The sequence below is a fragment of the Canis lupus genome, chromosome 14 (assembly GCF_048164855.1).
Source record: "Canis lupus baileyi chromosome 14, mCanLup2.hap1, whole genome shotgun sequence".
NCBI classification, from domain to species: domain Eukaryota; kingdom Metazoa; phylum Chordata; class Mammalia; order Carnivora; family Canidae; genus Canis; species Canis lupus.
In genome coordinates, this window is record NC_132851.1 from 3,963,611 (window position 1) to 3,984,729 (window position 21,119).

Consider the following 21,119-nt stretch of genomic DNA (forward strand, 5'->3'; position numbering starts at 1 on the left):
ATCTTCAAGCAAACCAGTCTTCTCCTTCTGAATGTCAGTAAACTTTACAGTAGAGACTTAAAAAGGAAACCTTCTCTTTTGTTGGCAGTTACATACCCAGCACCTAGCTGCAAGAGGGCTAAGCCATCTGGCAGTAATGACCTCTCCTTCAGAGGAAGGGGAAAGCTGTACATATAGTGAGTGTCCAGCTATGTCAGTTGTGTGGGTCATGGCTGAAACCTGTTTGTCTCCAGCAGCAGCCAGGGTACTTTAGTGGGACCTCCATGACTGAGGGGGATGAAGAGAGGTGAAGGAGGCAAATAAGAATGAATACCAAAGGCCATTAAAAGAATAGAGTTCCTGGTAACTGCTTTAAAACCTAAGCAGGATGCCTGCCCACATACCTTCGGGAGTATCCCACTCAAGAATCTTTCCACTGGATTGCCCCCACTGGGTCCAGTGGCACCCTCAAAGCCCCAAGTGCTGAACTCACATCAGCTCCCACTATGTGGCTAGATCCCTGTGCAGTGAGAACAGATTCAGTGAAGAGTGGTCTCAGAAAAATGATCTCTGGGCAAGGGAGAAATCACAAACTGGAGCTGTGGAGCTAATAGCCCCACCTTCTGGAAAACAAAAGCAAGGTTTCCAGCAGCCAGTCTAGCGAGTTACAAGAAAAGATGGGAAAATTTGGGGATCCCTGGGTGGCGCAGCGGTTTGGCGCCTGCCTTTGGCCCAGGGCGCGATCCTGGAGACCCGGGATCGAATCCCACGTCGGGCTCCCTGCATGGAGCCTGCTTCTCCCTCTGCCTGTGTCTCTGTCTCTCTCTCTCTCTCTCTCTATCATAAAAAAAAAAAAAAAAAAGATGGGAAAATTTTAAGAATTCTGCCTCTAGAGGGAGCAAGAAGAGCGGAGCAGCTTGACCCATTCAAAAGCCTAGGAAAACTGACGTAGCAACACCAGTGATCTGCCCTCCATGGGAAGGCAGCCAGTAAAGACTCAGGATGAGTCTACTTCATTTTTTTTTTTTTTTGAGTCTACTTCAAATGTGAAAACAGCAATGCAAAAACACAAACATGAAAATAAAAAATATTTCACCCCCAAAAGATAATTCCAACAATTGTGCTCAAAGACAATATTGTGATCTAGCTGATAAATTCAGAACAACTGTTTTGAAGAACACAACTAGTTGTAAGAAAACAATACAATGATATTAGGAAGGAAAATATATGAACAAAATAACGTTTTAAAATAATTATTTTAGAGACCATGCATGAGTGAGAGTGTGGGCAGAGGGCAAGGGGAAGCCAACCACTGATCGCAGGATCCTGAGATCATGGCTTGAGTCAAAACCAAGAGTCAGATGCTCAATCGAACAAAGAACTCTTTATCAAAAAGATAAAAATCATAAAAACCAAATTCTGGAGTTGAATTTAGTAAATGAGATGAAGACTATAACAGCCTCTAGTAGAATAGAGCAGATGCAAGCAAGAATAAATGACTTAGAGGATAGGAATTTTGAAATAATCCACACTCTAGAAGATAAGAGGGAGAAGAGGGCAGAAAGTTTATTTTTTTAGAAATCGATAGCTCCCCTAAACCTGCGGAGAGACTTGAACATCCAAATTCAAGGTTCAAGTTTACCCTATTATCTCAATGGGAATACCTTCTCCCGGACACATTACAAGGAAACTATCAAAAACCAGAGAATCCTAAAGGCAGCCAAGGGTAAAAAGTGTAACTTACAAAGGAACCCTCATTAGACTATCTGATTTCTAGGCAAAAAACCCTGATAGGCCAGGAGAGTAGGATGACATATCGAAAGTGTCCAAAGATAAACATTGCCAGCCAGAGTTTCCTTCAGCAATGGAGAAATAAAGACTTGCCCAACAAACTGTGGGAATTTATCACCATTAGATCTGCTTTACAAGAAATGCTGTTAGAGATATATAAAGAGTTAAAAGGTGATAAAAATAGGAGAGTAGAGCCTTCCTAGGCAAATGAAGATCAGTTGCTATCAGCATAAAATGGACTGTTACATGAATGAAATGTTTTCTGTAAGCCTCATGTTAACCACAAAGCAAAAAATCTAGATTCACGAAAGATTTAAAAAGGGAAACATACGCATGGTACAGTATACCCACCATGGAAAATCACCAATTTACAAAGGTGAAACAAGAAGGAAAAAGGAACAGGGGGGAAAAACTGGGGAAAAAGGAACAATGGAAATCAGTAAGATGGCAGTTGTAAAACCCAATATATCAATAATTACTCAATATGAATTGAATTCACCAATCAAGTGGCTGGAGAAAAAATAAATAAGACCCAATTCTATGCTGTGTACAAGAGACTCACTTCAGCTTTAAGAACACAGGCTCAATGTAAAGGGAAGGAAAAAGAAATTATATGCAGATGAAAATCAGAAGAGCAAAGATAGCTGTACTTAACATGAGACAAAACAAAGCTTTAAGCCAAAAATGGTAACAAGACAAGGTCATTAAATAATGATAAAGGGGGTCAATACGGCAAGAAGTCAGAACAATGTGTATGCACGCAACATTGGAGCACCTAAACAGATGAAGCAAATACTAACAAACCTGAATGGAGAAGTAGACCATAGAATAACAGTCGAGGGCTTTAACCCTTAATAGCAATGAATAAATCATCCAGACAAAATCAACAAGGAAATATTGGGTTTGAACCATACTTTGGACCAAATGGACCCAACTGACAGAACATTCCATCCATTACCAACAATCTATTATTCCCAAGTACACAAGGAACATTCTCGAGGATAGATTATATGATAGAACACAAGACAAGCTTAGCAAATTTAAGAAGACAGAAATACCAACCATATGTTCTGACCACAATGGTATGAAACTACAAGAGGAAAGCTGGAAATTCAACAACACACTTCTGAATAACCAATGGGTCAAAGAAGAAATCAATAGGGGAAATAAAATTTATCAAATGAAAATAAAGTTAACAGAAGGAAGGGGGGATCCCCAGGTGGCTCAGCGGTTTAGCACCTGCCTTTGGCCCAGGGTGTGATCCTGGAGTCCCAGGATCGAGTCCCACGTCGGGCTCCCTGCATGGAGCCTGCTTCTCCCTCTGCCTGTGTCTCTGCCTCTTTCTCTCTCTGTGTCTCTCAGGAATAATAAATAAAATCTTAAAAAAACAAAACAAAACAAAAAAAACGGAAGGAAATAGGGATCAGAGCAGAACTAGAGACCAGAAAAAAACAACAGATCAACAAAACTAAACTTTTTTCAAAAATGAAATTGACAAGGCTTCACCAGACAGACTCAAAATCAGAAATGAAAGAGGAGACATTACAGAAATGCATAGGATCATAAGAGCTTGGCATGAACAGTTACACGCCAGCAAATTAGATTCCTTTGAATAGATGAATTGCTTAGTAACACAGAACTCACAAGACTGAATCAGGAAGAAACAAAATCTGAGAAGACCAGTAAGAGACTGAATCATAATCAAAAAACCTCCAAACAGAAAACTCCAGGACCAGATGGCTTCACTAGCAGATTGTACCAAACATTTGAAGAAGAGTTAATCCTCAAACTCTTCCAAAAAATTGAGGAGGGATCACTTCTAGGATGATTCTATGAGGCCAACATTAACCCTGATATTAAGCCAGACAAGAGCCTACAAGAAAACTAAATACCCATCCCATATCTCTGGTGAAAATGAACATACTCAACAGTGAAAAAACAAAAGCTTTTCCTGTAAGATTATGAACAAGACAAGGATGCCCACTCTTAATACAAGTGTTGGAGAGCCTATCTAAAATAGGCAAGATAAATAAAAGGCATAAAAATCAGATACGAAGAAGTAAATTTTTTTTGCATTTGATATTTTATATAGAGAAGATCCCAAAGATTTGATTAAAAAATTGTTGGAACTAATCAAATCAATAAAGTCACAGTATATAAAATCGATAGAGAAATCAGTTGCATTTCTAGAACAATGAAACATCTGAAAAACTATCCCATTCATAGCAGCATCAAAAACAAAATGCCCAAGCTAAATTTAACCAAGGAAGTAATAGATCTGTACAGCCAAAACTACACGACTTCACTGAATGAAACCAAAGATGAATTAGGCAAATGGAAAGGAGTTCCATGCCTATGGATTGGAAGAATTAATATTGTTAAAATGTCCCTATTACTCTAAGCCATCTATAGATTGACTGCAATCCCTATCAAAGTTCCAATGGCATTTTTCACATAGAAAAAAAAAATCCTAAAATTTGTATGGAACCAGAAAAGATCCCATATAGCCAAAGCAGTTATGAGAACAAAGAACAAAGCTTATAGGCATCACACTTCCTGATTTCAAACTAAACTATAAAGCTTTAGTAATTAAAACCACATGGCACTGGCAGAAAAACAAGACACACAGACCAGTAGAACAGAACAGAGTCCCAAATTAAACCTCTACATATATGGTCAACTAATATTCAACAAGGCAGCCAAGAACACCCAGTGGAGAAAAGATAGTATTTCAACAAATTGTGCTGGGAAAGCTGGATAAACACAGAAAAGTGAAACTGGGCCCCTAATCCTATACCACTCACAAAAATTAACTTGAAGCAGATCGACTTAAATATAAGCCTTGACACCAAAAAACTCCTAGAAAAAAAACAGGAAAGAAGTTCCTTCGTGGTGGTGTTGGCAATGACATTTTACGGGTATGACACCAAAAGCAAAAGCAACAAAAGCAAAAATTAACAAGTGGGACTAGAGCAAAGCAAAAAGCTTTTGCACATTGGGCAGCCCCGGTGGCTCAGTGGAGGCCCGGGATCGCGTCGGGCTCCCTGCATGGAGCCTGCCTCTCCCTCTGTCTCTGCCTCTCTCTCTCTCTCTCTCTCTCTGTGTCTGTCATGAATAAATAAAAAATAAAAATAAAAAAAATGCAAAAGCAACAACATAATGGAAAGGTAATGTACAGAATGGGAGGAAATATTTGCAAAGCAAATACTAGATAAGAAGTTAATATCCAAAATATATAAACAGTTCTCCAAGTAAACACCAAATGGCAGATGGCACTTGTGCAGCAGGAAGGTCTGGAGGGCTTGGGGGGACTTGGGATGGGAGGCAGTGGTGGCTTCTTTAGGTTTGGCAGTGGCATGCAGGACTGGGGTTGCAGCCCTGATGAGGCTGGGGCCAAGGCCAAGAACTAACTAGGTCCTTGTGATCAAGCTGAGCTGCCTGGTTAAGACATGAAAATCAAGTCCCTGGAGTAAAAGTATCTCTTGTCCCTGCCCATCACTGAATCTCAGATCGACTTTCCTGGAGGTATCTGTCAAGGATGAGGTTTTGAACATTATGCCTGTTCAAAAACAAACCCATGCTGGCCAGCAGACCAGGCTCGAGATATTTGTTGCCATCAGAGATGACAACATACACATTGTTCTGGGTTAAGTGCTCCAAGGTAGCAACAGTCATCCATGGGGCCATCTCCTGGCCAAGCTTTCCATCCCTGTGTGGAGAGGCTACTGTAGAATAAAATCAGCAAGCCCCACATCATGCCATGCAAGGTGACTGGCTGCTGTGGCTCTGTGCTGGTGTGCCTCATCACTGCTCCCAGCATCACTGGCTTTGTCTCAGCCCCTATGCCCAAGAAGCTACTGATGATGGCCTCAGCCAGGGGCTGCACGGCCACCCAAGGCAGCTTTGCCAAGGCCACTTGTGATGCCATTTCCAAGACCTAGTGCTGACCTCTGGAAAGAGATTGTGTTCAAGTCTCCCTATCAGGAATTCAACTATCTTGTAAAGACTCACATCAGAGTCTCCATGCAGAGGACCCAGGCCCCAGCCAGTATATAGCTTTATACAAGAAAAATAAAGTGAATTAAAATCTATTGAATACACACCCCCCCCCACACCCAATTCACACTATTCAACAACAAAACCAATCCAATTAAAAAATGGGTAGAGGAACTAGACATTTTGTCAAAGCAGACCTCAAAATGGCCAATGGGTACATGAAAAGATGCTCAACATCACTAATCATCAGGGAAATGCAAACAACAAAAACCCCCACAATGAGACCATCTCACACCTATTAGAATGACTATCATCAAGAGGACAAGAAATAAGCATTAGTGAGGATGTGGAGAAAAGGGAACCCTTGTACACAGGAGGGAGTGTAAATTGGTACAGCCACTATGGAAAACAGTATGGAGGCTCCTCAAAATAAAAAGAGAACTACTCTATGATCCAGCAATTCCACTTACGGGTATATCCCCAAAGGAAATGAAAACAGGATATTAAAGAGATATATGCAATCCCATGTTTATTGCAGCATTATTCACAATAGCCAAGACATGGAAACAAGTATTCCCATCAACTGATGAATGGATAAAGATTATACACACACACACGATACAATATTCAGTCATAAGAAGTCTATCTGCCATTTGTAACATGGATGGACCTTGAGGGCAGCTAAGTGACATAAGTTAGAGACAAATACTATATATAGTTATCAATTATATGTGGAATCTTAAAGCCAAACTCCTAAAAATAGTAAAATGGTTACCAGGGTGCTGGAGGTTGGGGGAATAGGAGAGATGTTTAAGTGTAAAAACTAGCAACTAGTAAATAAGCTACATCCTAGAGCTCTAATGCACAGCATGATTATAGATAATATTGTATTATAAACATCAAACTTGCTAAGAGATCGATCCTAATTAGTCCTGCCACAAAAAAAATAATGTGAGGTGATGAAGATACACGATATTAACAATCATATTGCCATATATGTACAAAACCAGTATGTACACCTTAAATTTACATATGTCAAATATGTTCCAATAAAAAAAAAGTTATGGGTGGTTCTGAGCTTCACTTTGTGCTAGGCGCTGTGCAGTTTATCACACTGTCTAATCCTTACAACAATTCTGTTATAGGTGAGGAAACCATGGCACAGAAAAAGTATAGAGAAAACTTAAATTCTTGTATATTAACAAGGATTACAAATATTCCAAGTGGTTGATCCAATATTCAAACCTGGGCAATCTGTCTTTGAACACCTGCTGTGCAATGGAAAATATTAAAAATAATGGAATTAATTAGTAAAGTCCCCGGCCTTTGAGCATCACAGTTTAGTAGAGGCAATGAATATGTAAATTCCAATCTTTTTACACTAATAGAGGTGTAATAGTGATTATGCAGAGCAAGAGAAATGCGCAGTACTGCCTATGAGGTTAAGATAGGTGTTAAGGAGGTAACATTGCAGTTTGAGTTTGTCATCTGGATGAGAAAAGGATGTGCCAGGCAGAGGAAATGGGAGACACAGAGGCAGGCAGCACGATGCATACTGAAGGTGCCTGCTGAATCAAAGTGTGAAGTAACTGGGAATGTTTAAGGAACTACATGTACTCTTAGTATTAGAGGAGCATAACTTCTGTGTGCTAAGCCTCAAGGAATGATAGTTGGATCAGAGAGAAAGCTGTGTGGTGCAAAATACCAGAATTTTAGCTATACAAGTAGTTCCTTTGTGAGTCAGGCATTGCCACTCTTAACCAACACATGGTTTCCTTTCCCTCTTCGTCATACACAAGATGGGAACTTTCAAACTTTCTGTGATGGATTAGGGTCATGTGACTAATCCTGCTGATAGGGTAGAGGTGGAAGTGGTGTGTCCCTTCTGTGCCCTGGGGTACAAGAGCCAGTGCAGGTGCTCCACGGTCCTTTCCCTTGCTCCAGGGACTGCGGAGGCATCATGTTCCAGTTAGTGGGTTCCAGAACTACAACAGCATCAGTCTGATTCTTTGGGGGACAATATGAAAACTCCCTGTGTATAGAACATTAACTCTGGCCCATCAGTTAATGTCTAGTCTCTGCAGCTGTTACCATGTTGTCCTGTGGTCCACGACCGTGGTCGGCCCACTAGCTGCGATCACCCTCAGCTCCTGACCTTAACTGAGACAACTGGCTATCTCCTAACAACTGCTCCAAACAGCCCCCCTTCCTTCTGACTTATCACCATTCTCCCTGCTCCTCTTCTCTTTTAGAAAGTAATTTCCGGGCAACCCTGGTGGGCCCAGTGGTTTAGTGCCACCTTCAGCCTAGGGCCTGATCCTGGAGACCCAGGATTGAGTCCCACGTCAGGCTCCCTGCAGGGAGCCTGCGTCTCCCTCTGCCTGTGTCTCTGCCTCTCTTTGTATCTCTCATGAATAAATAAAATCTTTAAAAAAAGTAATTTCTTCCTCTTCCTCCTCTTCAGTGTTGATCCCTCATCCCGTACCCTCTTCAAGGGTTTTCCTCCAACGATAATACCATCTTCTGCATATGTCCCTTTCAATTACCGCCTTCCTCTCCACCTACAAACCCATTCAACTCTTCCTCATTTAAAGTCTCTTTCAATCTCCAAGTTTCCATCTTTTCCTATACCATATTTTCAAAAATAGATAACTTTTTCTATTTTTCCCACCTCTCATTCTCTTTTTAAGAAATTTGGCCTCAGGGATCCCTGGGTGGCTCAGTGGTTTGGCGCCTGCCTTGGGCTCAGGGCGTGATCCTGGAGTCCTGGGATCGAATCCCACATCCCGCATCGGGCTCCCTGCATGGAGCCTGCTTCTCCCTCTGCCTGTGTCTCTGCCTCTCTGTGTCTCTCATGAATAAATAAAATCTTAAAAAAAAAAAAAGAAAAAGAAATTTGGCCTCTAGTTCCTATCAGTATTCAAACTACTCTCAACAACCTTGGTCAAAGCCAGAAGCCTTTTCTTGGTCATAGAATTGAGTTATGCTGTAGCCTGAAGAAATTTGTTTAGAGATCATCTAATCTCAATCTACTTACTTTTATTCATATTGAAGCCCAAATGAGAACACAATAGAATACTGCCCAGTAAGAAATGCCAATAAACTGTGACTATACTGGTTTTGCCCATTTGCTGAGATTGTGAGCAAAGGAAATGAAGTTTGAAAGGTAAAGCTAGAAAAAAAAAAAGAAAGGTAAAGCAGCAAAACCTTGAGGACAGCTCCAAGACTGGACCTAAACTGGCTGTTTTAGTTCTGAATTGCTCAGAACATTCAATGATGTATCTAGGCAATTTCAGAGAGTACCTCCTGCAAGGTCTCAGAATGCAAAGGGCTCTGTAAGTTGACACTGCAACATGATGATGGATATATTGAAAATTTGATGTTTGTCAAGAAAGTTTTCATTTCCACTTCTGAAATGCATTTTGTTGAAAACTCCCTTCATGTGACCAATTTGTGACCTGTTAGAAAGGATGTACTCTTCACCAGAGGACTTCTCAGGAAGAAGTACTATGGGCTGATGCTATGTTGTATGCAAAGAGATTAATTAATCATGAGTTACAGCAGAGTGTTAAAGTGATTTCTAAGGTATTTAATATTTTTTTAAAGATTTATTTATTCATGAGAGACACAGAGAGAGAGAGGCAGAGACAGGCAGAGGGAGAAGCAGGCTCCCTGTGGGGAGCCTGATGCGGGACTCAAGCCCAGGACCCTAGGATCACAACCTGAGCCAAAGGCAGACGCTCAATCACTGAGCCACCCAGGTGCTTCTTGACAGCCCTTTTAAAAGGAAACCTGATCTGAGTGACGGACATTAAGGAGGGCACATGATGAGATAAACACTGGGTGTTATACTATATGTTGGCAAAGTGAATTTAAATAAAATATATTTTTAAAAAAGGCAATCTGATAACCTTATTAAATTTAAAACTACATATACTTTGCAACCTAGCCATCTGTTACCATGAAACTATCTCCTATAATTAACACTACTAGAAAATAAGGACTTACATATGAGATTTCCTGCAGTGTTGTAGTAGGAGAAAAAAAAAACAAAAGAGACACCAAGAGAATGCCCATCATATGCAGGAATTAAGAATAAGTTGGAGCTATACCACTTGATTTGAACTAATTTCTCTAAGATGTTGAGAAAATGATCAAGGTATATATGTACTGTGCTTCACTATATAACAAGGAGAAAACTATGTTTACATACATACATACATATGTGCTTATCTGCATTGGTTTGGGGGGAAGGTAATGTTGGAAGGAGGGGCTGAGAAAAGGTGGGGCAAAGAAAAAAGGGAAAGAAAGGAAAAAAGGGGGAAAGGAAAAGTAAATTCTTCTGTATATATTCTATTTTATTTATAAACTCCCAAAAGTAATTGTCTCCAAAACACGTTACCTCTCTAAAGCAACAGATTTCTTTACTAGCTGAAAGTATCCAATTCCTTAAAATGAACATACAACAAAAAGCCTCCCAAAACCAAAATTAAAATGCCTTGGCTAAATCAACCCTGAAAAAATGATGTTCCAGTGGCTGTCACACATCCTACAATATTTATGACCTAACACACGTGGTATAAAACCTTATTAAAAGTTACTGCTTTTTCAGGCACTGTCTTGTTTCAAACAGCTCTCGTGTATAGTACAATGAAGAGACTGGTCACAACTCTGAGGCCTAAGTCCACAAACATTCCCATTCCTGTTGTTCAGTTACTCTGTCCCATCATAGCAAGGGTGAACTCAATCTCTTCTTCATATATACTTACTAGTACGTGTAGAAAAAAGAAAAGACAAGGTCCTTGCCCTTAAGAACCTATAGTTTCTTTCTTTTTAAGATTTGTTTTCCCAGTATCCCCCTGAATTTCCCAGAATACAGATTTCGGAGGCACCTGGTGCACATGGTATGAAATATCTAAGTTTTGCCTTCTCCATGCTGGATAAAAGGTAGCAGAAATAGGTGTTCCAATAACTAGGCAAAATGCTGGACAGAAAAACAATAAAAGCAAAACTATGTATGGTGTCACCATAAAGCCAGGGATTTTTACACATTCTATGGGATTAGTAAACTCTTACAAAGGCGAGGGGCTGCTATTCCAGTAAGGTCGTATTAAGTCAATGAAGAAGAATTGCTTCTCAATCCTGAAAACCTGGCTTACCATAATATTAAAAGACAATTCACAAAGCCCACACAGCCTTAACATCAATTTCTACCAAAGCATTCATATAAGACATAATTCTAACCTTATGAGCTCTGATACTGAAGTTTATCCCAGGAGGTTGGTTTAATATTTGAAAAGTCAAATTCATATTTTAACCATATTAACCATAACCATTAACCATAACCATATTAATCCTGGTTAAAGGGATAAATCACATTTATATTACACATAATTACATTAAAGGGATAAATCACAATTATAAGACAGATGTCCCTCACCAAAAGTAGCCAATGAAATTCAACATATTCCCCAGGGTAAAAAGTCTTGGCAAACTAAGAGTCAGAAGACAATAAATTTTATAAAGGGCACCTACAAATATATCTGCACAAATATCAGATATTAAGGTTTCCCTTAACTGAAACCTTAATATCACTGAAAGGTTTTCCTTTGAGATTAAGAAGTAAACAATGCCCCCACGGCCACTGCTATTTAGCACTTTACACTGAAGTCCCAACCAGTGCAAATGGGCTAGAAAAAGAAATACATGATGAAAAGATCAAAGAGGAAGAAACAAAACAGTTTGAATCCTGGCTTTGCCACTTACCAGCCATGCAACCTGGACAAAGTACTTAACTCTGTGTCTCTCTTTCTTCATCTATAAAATGGGGATAATGAATACCTCCTTCACAGAGTTGTTCTGAAAATATTTTAGAAGTACACAGAAAGTGTTTGACTTGTCAAAGGACTGTACAAGTGTTAAATAAAAAATACATTATTCCAAGATGATTGTGCATATAGAAATTTCAAAGAAACTAAACTACTGGAATTGAGAGTAATATTTCCCAGATACAAAATCATTACATGAAAATCAGTTATATTTCTATATACTGTTAGTAACAAACAGAAAATGGCATCCAAAAAGTATCAAGTACTTGTGAATAAAATTAACAAAAGACACAAAAGATCTCTACAGGGATAATTATAGACTCAATAAAAAATTCCAACTAAAGCTGGTAAATTCAATAAGGTTATTCCGAAATGGTTATGAAATGTAAAGGGTCAAGAACAGTCAAGACACTCTCCAAGAAAAACAAGGAGGCAGATAGATATCAAACTCCCAAGTATGTTAACTCACCTGAGAGATCTCTTTCTGTAATGCTCATCCATTTGGTGTATCTACCCGTTTCTCCTCCACTTCTTTTAGATCTTTGAACTAATGTTATCTAAAAAGAGATCTTTCTGGTTTGCTCTATATAAAACAGCACTATCCAATACTCTAATCACTTTATTCCACATTCTGTATTTTTTTAAAGCACCCATCACCAGACTATGTGTATATATATATATTTTTTTATGACTCTCTCCCAAGTATAATATAAGCTAATTGAAGGCACCGTGTCTGTTTATTTGATACAATGCTCTATCTCCAGATAGTTTATCTTGTTGAATGAATAAATTGGCAGAAATCACAAAAATTCTTTTTTTTTTTTAATTTTTTTTTTTTTTTATTTATTTATGATAGGCACACAGTGAGAGAGAGAGAGGCAGAGACACAGGCAGAGGGAGAAGCAGGCTCCATGCACCGGGAGCCTGACGTGGGATTTGATCCTGGGTCTCCAGGATCGCGCCCTGGGCCAAAGGCAGGCGCTAAACCGCTGTGCCACACAGGGATCCCTTTTAAAAATTTTTTTTTTTATTTATTTATGATAGAAATCACAAAAATTCTAACTGGCATATGAAGTATGGTGATTAAATTTGAACTAAATTTATTTTTTTTTTAATTTTTATTTATTTATGATAGTCACAGAGAGAGAGAGAGAGAGGCAGAGACACAGGCAGAGGGAGAAGCAGGCTCCATACACCGGGAGCCCGACGTGGGACTCGATCCTGGGTCTCCAGGATCGCGCCCTGGGCCAAAGGCAGGCGCCAAACCGCTGCGCCACCCAGGGATCCCTGAACTAAATTTAAAAACTGCAAACTTCTTCACTATTCATCTATTAAATATTGGCTACCAAAACACTGTAACTCTCTCAAATTTAGAATACTACTCTGAGCATTTAAAACTGACCAGTGTGGAGAAAAAAAACAAAAAAAACAAAACAAAAAAAAACCTGACCAGTGTGGGGGATGTGTGGGTGGCTCAGCAGTTGAGCAACTGTGTTCAGCTCAAGGCGTGATCCCAGGTCCGAAGATCAAATTCTACATCGGGCTCCTTGCAAGAAGCCAGCTTCTCTCTCTGCCTATGTCTCTGCCTCTCTCTCTCTGTGTCTCTCATGAATAAATAAATAAAATCTTTAAAAATAAACAAATAAATACTGACCAGTGTGTAAACATTGGCTTTTAGCAATATCTCATACTCTAAGGTAAATAAATGAAATAAGCCCATAAAAAGGAACCATATAAAACACAATCCTAAAATCCTGATGACTCTGATTAGAAAGGCAAAACGGTCAGAGGAACAGGAGTTTAGGGATTTTGCTCATGTAGGAATTAATAGCTATGATGGTTTTTAACATATACTTAGTCCTTTGGTGATCAAAATTATACTTAACTAGATAATATGCTATAGAAAGTATTACATATTTACAATTAACCCAATTTTTGCCGAAAATAAGACCGAGGATTGTGTGAATTTAACATAAAAGCTAATTCAGGGATCCCTGGGTGGCGCAGCGGTTTAGCACCTGCCTTGGGCCCAGGGCATGATCCTGGAGACCTGGGATCGAATCCCACGTCGGGCTCCCGGTGCATGGAGCCTGCTTCTCCCTCTGCCTGTGTCTCTGCCTCTCTCTCTCTCTGTGACTATCATAAATTAAAAAAAAAAAAAAAAAAAAAAAAAAAAAGCTAATTCAGTGCTCTGAAGCTATGAATTTGTACATTTAAGAGAATCCAGTTAAGATGTAGTCTATATAATTAACAGTAGGGTATACCATTATAATTTTTGTATTATCTCCCACTACTATGTGATGTCCCCCCCCCCCCCCCCCAGACCTTAAAGAAAGCAATGTACAAAGGGTCTTTCAAAGATTTTGGTGAGTTAATAAGGTCTTGAACCCTGGAGTCTTCTCTTGTTCTATCTAGGCTAGTCCTAGAGTTGAGCTCCAGGGGAATTTGGTTCAGTACTAAATAAATTCAAGTTTGAATGACTCCTGAGAGATGAAGGAACTTCTGAAGCCAGCTGAAAGGTTTATATAATTATTTTCAAATGAGACCAGGGTGGTACAGGTTGAGGGTACAAACAGAAGAGGAACTGACCTCCTATATGGCACCCTTTTTGTTGTATTCCTCCAAGAGTCGTTTAGCTTTCCATTTAATCTTTAGCCTTTTACAGAAATGTCAAGGTAATCAACAAATTCATACATATTATTTTCATTAAGTATTAACTATGTAACAGGAAATCAGAAAAATCACTGATGTATTATATAAAGGCATGAGGATAGAAAGCATTTGATTACAATTACTACCTTCAATTCAAATGGCTCTGGTTTCATGATCTAATGTTGCCAGAGTAGAATTTCTTAGAACAGTCTTCTAAGATTTTTTATTTTTCTGACTTACAATACTTCTCTTCACAATTTAAGGATAGATCTATTTATTTTCCAACCAATTCACTTTAAAAAATGAAATATGCTGATAATAAAACAGCTTATTTCTAGAAGAAAGACAGGTATTAGACATGAAGAAAGGATTCCTTGTGTGTCAACACTTTGTTGAGAAGTTCAGTAAATGCTTCCTTTTGGGCTGAGATCAATATATAGAATCATCTCAATAGCTTGAAATATTTATAATTGTCATGTGCCAAATGACTATTCTTATTCTTATAAAAATACCTGCACACAAACCATAAGGCAACAATACATTAGTATTTACATTTATTTAATATATGCAGTTTACACACTCACTATTGAACAAAATTGGAATGCAAACAAATATACAAATATCATAATAAGCATTATCAACTAAAATAACTGGCACTAGTGTTATAAGCATATTAATGGACCTTGTGAGAAAAAATGGTGGAAGAAGACTGCAGCCCATGGCATTTTTCTTTTTATAAAAGAAAATGCTCAGTAGCACCATAATGGTAATACTTAACAGAAACACATAAGATGGAACATTTCAACTACTATCATTGAGGTTAACCTGTTTTATTTAAGTAAATTATATAGGAAATTAACATTACAGGCAGTATTTTGGCCAACTTCTGTTTATGTCAGCTGAACACCTTCCATAAACAAAAGCAAAAGAAAATAAAGCCAGCCATACGTAGACCCCTCCTTAGTACTTGGTACAAACTCTGCACTGTGCTTTGATTTCATGATTGGAGAAGATACGCATGTCTTAAAACTGAGGTTATGTATTCACTAAAGCCTGAGTGTGTCTTTGGTAGGCCAATACTTTTTCAGCATTGTTATTATTAATCATATTTATGTTTATTTATCTTGTATTTGTGTACATAATCCAAGGTGTCTAGAGAGGGCATTATGGAAAACAACAGAGCAAACTCCTCAAACAACTAGGTCCTTAAGATCCAGCCTATTTCAAAGGCACCAAGAATCAATGGGGTGCAAACTTCCTCTTGGTAGAAGGTCACGTGACTTTTTTTGTAATACTTACAAACTAATGGAATTTTATTTTGTAGTTTTATACATCTTATTTGGTGCTATCAGTATACATAATAACCTACCTTTACATTTTACTTCTAAGATGGCATCAACAATACACAAGATATATAGAGTACCAGATATTTCTATTTCAAAGAAATACTGCCACAATCTTGCTCAAAGTGTCTAAGTATCCAAATGGTAGCAAATGGGCTGCATTAAGCTTTATATATCCACATTGCATATGAAAAAAAAAAAGAAATTTATGCCCAGTTATGAATAGAAATGTTACAAAGAGTATCATATACTGAGAGTAACCTGCAAGGTTCTTTAAACAGTATCCCTTAGTGGTTTCAATAAAATGTCACTAACCACTTATCTCCCAACCTCAAGTTTTCTTTGTAAGAATGTTTCTAACTGTATTAGTATTTTATATTGATTATAAATTAAGCCAAATTTCTATCTAAATACACAAGTATGTGCTTCAAGTAATGTTTTGTGGCAAACACACAAAACATACTTAATTATTGTCCTTACAATAATGCACTTTTAAAGCCTTCATTTCAAAGTTTGGTAATTAAGATCCACATGAAACACAATGCTTTGCTGAACACAGAAAATGTATCTGCATTAGATTATATAACCCCGCATTTGCTAGTAACTTGAAACTTAAAGTAGTCACATGTAGTTCAACCAGCTCCAAACAAGGTTGTTCAATGGTAATTAATTTGCAGCATTCACAGGCCTAAATTTCAGTCTGAATTGCAACTTTTAATTCCATTGTCTGATGTGAGTGGTTGTTATTTGTTTCTTTTAGTACATCACCAAAATATAAATCAACATTGGGTTTTATTCCATTGTTACCATGTTCTTCAGCGATATGATTCAATTGTGGAACTTCTGAACATGAAGCGGTTTTGGTAAGCACAGAAATGCTACACTGATGTGGGGAATTTTCCAGACGATCGTTTTCTACCTCAGGAAGAATGTTAACAGTAGCAAAGCGGGCATGATAATCATTGGAACCATGACTGCAAGAAGTTTTCATGCTTTCTAGGTCAGAACAACTAAATTCAGAAAAATGACTAGAGTGAGAATCTGCTACAGATGGCATACTGTCACTGAGGGATGGAGCCTCAAATTCACTTGAGTTCGTGCTTTGTTGTTCTAACAACTGTGCATCCATGTCCTCTCTGGTCTCATTTATCTTCATGTTACTCTTTTTCCTCAATTTACCACTTTTTGCTTTCTTCCCTGCTGTTGCTTCTTTGGACCACTTGGTGGCACCGACTTTACCTTCAGGAAAGCCACTGGATGAACCACCAGGATGACTTCGGGTGGCACTGCCATCCTCCACACTACTGCTTCCACTGTTGTGCCTGAATTTGGATGGCTTTGATTCAATATCTACTTGTACCTCCATACTGTTGCCTTCTCTGGAACATAAGAGTAACACATGTAAATAAATTTCTAATTTCCTTTTATTTTTCTTCAGGTAATAAATAGCAAAGGGAGAGAGGTTTCTGTGTGAAAAATTCAAAGACTTCATAAAACTATCAGAACAAATTAATGCAGGATATGTTCTATTAAAACATTACTTGAAATAAGAGAATTGTATTTATTCATTGATTTATTTAAGATTTTATTTGACATTGCACAAGCGGGGGTGGGGGGAGCAGAGGGAGAGGGAGCGGCAGACTCCCCACTGAGCAGGGAGCCCAACGTGGGGCTTGATCCCAGGACTCTGGGATCATGACCTGATCTGAAGGCAGATGCTTAACTGACTGAGCCACCCAGGTACCCAAAGGACTGTATTTATAATAATATTTCAATTTAAAAAAAAATAGAAGTAGCTACATTTACTGCTTATGCTATTCCAGGTACTATGTTACCTTCTCCAATTTTTTCCAGAATTTTACTGAGATATAATTTACATGTCACAAAACTCACCTAGCTTTGCGCAGTGGCAGTATCATAGCCAATGAAATTTATCCAAGGCATGATTATTGCTAATTGAAAGTTCACCTGTTTAAACGTGCACAATTCAATGGTTTTTATTTAGTATATTCATAGTTGTGCAACTATCACCACCAACTAACTTCAGAACATTTTCATCATTCCCAAAAGAAACCCTCTATCCACTAGCAGTCTGCTGCCATGCCTCCCTGCCCCCAGCCTCTGGTAACCACTAATCTACTTTCTGGATTTGCCTACTCTGGACATCTCATCATTTTCTCTTCCTGGAGAACCTAATAGCTGGTAACCATTATTTATGATAATTTTGTCTGATAGGAATAATTCTTTTAAAATTAATTTTAAGGGGTGGCTGGGTGGCTCAGTCAGTTTAGTGTCCAACTCTGGATTTGGACTCTGGTCTCAGGGTCGTGGGATCGAGCCTGGAGTTGTCCTCTGTGCTCAGTGCAGAGTCAGCTTGGGATCTCTCCCTCTTCCCTCCACCCCTCTCCCTACTCGTGTTCTCTCTAAAATAAATAAAATCTTTAATAAAGAAACAAAAAACAATCTGAAAACTACTTTAACTCTTTAATAGTTCTTTCCTTACTTGTCCAATGGGATGTAGGAATTCAGAATAGATCCTGCCATTGCTTTGGTGCTGGCATTATCACTAACTGTCCCCAAGCTGACTGTGCCAGATTCTCCACTTAGACTGTACCGTTCCTTCTGGACATCTGCTTGTACTTCCAACCTTAAAGAGCAGGGAGAAGATAAAAACTGAAATAACATATAATATCAGACTACTATAATATGTATCGTATCTTCAAATCATTCAGATAAGAACCCTAGTAACAAAAACTATTTTAGAAACAACTATCAACACTTTTTATTAGTTTCCTTTTATTTGATTATTCAAATTCTACTGCAGCAAATAAACAGTACCAGCCATTGAAATAAAATAGGAAAAATTAGCTGTCTGCCAAGTAAGGTAGTAACAGAGTGACATAGAAAGGACATAAAGGATTTTAATTAAATCTCTATTTGCCATGTTTGAGTGTGAAACAATATCTGAATACATTAAAAACCAGTCTACATGACAGATTAGTGGATCAAAACATCTGGAGCATCTATATATTAAAAACGATCCTATAAATTTAATACCCAATTCTTTTAAAAAAAAGTCATAATAAACACTACTATAACTTTTAAGTTTGTGTTTAAAAGTATAAAAGCAAGCTACCTAAAAAAAATAAAAGCTACCCAAAAATAAGATAAATATGACCATTTATTTTTTAATTCATGTATACTATCCTACATTAAGAGAAAAACAACAAAGCTAATAAACAGAAGTCAAGAATAGTGACTTAGAGAAAAACAAAGGAAGATAAAAATGCTTTAATTTTTCCTACTTATATGTATGGCTGTTTTAAAAGACTTGATGAGAACAAAATAAGCACTAACACACAAAATGATTCCGGGGGACTAGACTACCCTGGCCTCAGCTGACACATTCTCACACATCCTGACTCCACCTGCTCCCCCCAGGCCTCAGCCAGTGTTTCCTTTTCTAACATCTAGCTGCTGCCACCACCAGAGGTAAGGTCCAGGCTTATGCACTGCCTTTATTGTGTCCACCAAAGCAGATCCAACACAGATTCATATCAAATCTGACAAATGCAGGGAAAAAGTTAATAATGCAGGGAAAAAGTTAAAAAGTTAAAAGTTAATCTGACAAATGCCTTAGACTTGGTTTTTATCACAGCACGGGTATATAGACAGAAAATTCAAACAAGTAAAAATTTTACTGTTTACCACTAAATTTCATTCTTAATATTGCTGTTTTCAGCCCTGACATAGGATTACAAATAATCATAATGATTACATAATTACATAATCATTCAAAATTCTCATCTAATTCACACCTGAGATAACAGAAGTAAAAACAAAAGCAAAAAACAAAAAACAAAACAAAAAAAGGACATTTTTCTTACCTGTTGAAACAGTTCACCATGGCACTTCCTGACAGACTCCCTGTTATACTGGCTCCAGCTAGGGCCATGGTACTAGCTGTTTCACTCAGGTTGTCTCGAATGGCTCCTATTCGATCCATGTGGCTTCCACTTGCACTCAAACTGCCAGTCAGACCACCAACACTTCCCTCCCCTATGCTAGGGTTGTGTCTTGCTTCTGCTACTGAAGTTGTGTCTAAATGTAAATATTTTAAAGAAATTACGTAAGTGTGATTATTCATTTCCCTCTTCTTAAATTCCTCCATGATTTCAGAAAGGACCTTTCATTATACAACATGCACAGGAATAGGAAAAACATCTGGAGTCAGGAACACATAACTATGGGGTAAAAGGACAGGGAGCTATCTCAGAGTGTAAAACTGGATTAGGGACTGACTCTCAGTATTACATGGTTACCACTTTTTTTACTGTAATAGCTTTCTATGATGATAGGTGGTAGCTACACTTGTGGCGAGCACAGCATTATGTAGAAACTTGTTAAATCGTTATGTTGTACACTTGAAATTAATGTAACGTTTGTGTCAACTACACTCATATTAAGAAAGAAGAAAAAGGAAATGAGGATGGAGAATAAATGTGAGGAGAAAACTGGCTTTCTCCTTTTGTTAATATTAAAGATATTAGGATTTTTGTATGATAATGGAAATAAATAAAGATGGTGAAATCAAGCACCAGGTTCTAAAAATACAATATCAAAGAAGACAGGTATAGCCCCCATCCCTAAGAAGCCAAGTAAACAAAAAACAACTTATTACAGACTGTGAATAAGTGCTTTTAAGGAATCAAACTTTTACCTTGAATCTAAAATAAACTGGCTTGAAATCCTAAAAAAAAAAAAAAAAAAAAAAAAAAAAAAGCTCACCACTTCTTTTAAAAAATCCAGAAGATTTAGGAATTCTATAAAAAATCTGTTGAAAAATTTAGCTGACTGTTGGAGGAAAATATGTGTTTTCAATAAGGGTTTCATTTAAAGAGCTTATTATTCTCCAGGTCAATAAAGTGCACCACAAGCTGATTTCTTGGTATGTTCTACAGATTGAATTGTATACAAGCTATTACAAGACCTGATACCACTATATTCCATAAAATTATCTGGGGTAAGACTATACCAGGCAGAGAGAAGGGCCAATTTAAAAGCCTGCAAGTGGCGGTGTACTTGGCATCCTCAAAAACATCAAGGAAGGGGTGGTATTAAATAGAAGAGTGACAAGAGAGGAGTTCAGAGATGCAATCCAGGACAGATCATGTGGGGCCATATAGTCCAAGATAAGGATTGGGGATTTTTTCTCCATGACAGTTGGAAGCACTAGGAGAGTTCTGAGCATAAGAAAGACACACTGTGAAATAGTGAGCAGAAAGATGAGAAACTGATGGATCAGCTAAAGAGGCTATATTATAATAGGCTATTAAAAGGATAGAGATGGTAGCTTGGACTGAAAAATCCAAAAAAAGGATAGTAGCTTGGACTAAAGTGGAGAGGATGAGAAATGGTTGGATTATGGCTAAATATTGAAGGGAGCACCAGATTTTGCTGTCAGATCACATGTAAGGTAAGAAGGGAACAGGAGGAATCACTCTAAGTGAGGGGTTTTGGTCCAAACAGC

The 21,119-nt window shown here is 38.1% G+C and overlaps 1 protein-coding gene and 2 pseudogenes across 2 annotated transcripts in view; 2 read left to right on the forward strand and 1 right to left on the reverse strand.

Moving 5' to 3' along the window:
* The first annotated feature begins 5,204 nt into the window (after positions 1-5,204).
* LOC140603614 (small ribosomal subunit protein uS5 pseudogene) lies at positions 5,205-10,484 on the forward strand (annotated as a pseudogene).
* Positions 10,485-14,783: 4,299 nt separating this feature from the next.
* Positions 14,784-21,119, reverse strand: part of RNF19A (ring finger protein 19A, RBR E3 ubiquitin protein ligase) — a 52,559-nt gene continuing 46,223 nt past the window's right edge. For both annotated transcript variants that reach the window (XM_072774034.1, XM_072774035.1), the window contains 3 exons: positions 19,477-19,690; positions 18,093-18,236; positions 14,784-16,968 (listed from right to left, as the gene is read on the reverse strand). In XM_072774034.1, coding sequence (XP_072630135.1) covers positions 16,278-16,968; positions 18,093-18,236; positions 19,477-19,690 — 1,049 coding nt within the window. In that variant the 3' untranslated portion in view covers positions 14,784-16,277. The remainder of the gene's footprint in view (positions 16,969-18,092; positions 18,237-19,476; positions 19,691-21,119) is intronic.
* On the forward strand, positions 17,485-17,615 carry LOC140604383 (U4 spliceosomal RNA; annotated as a pseudogene).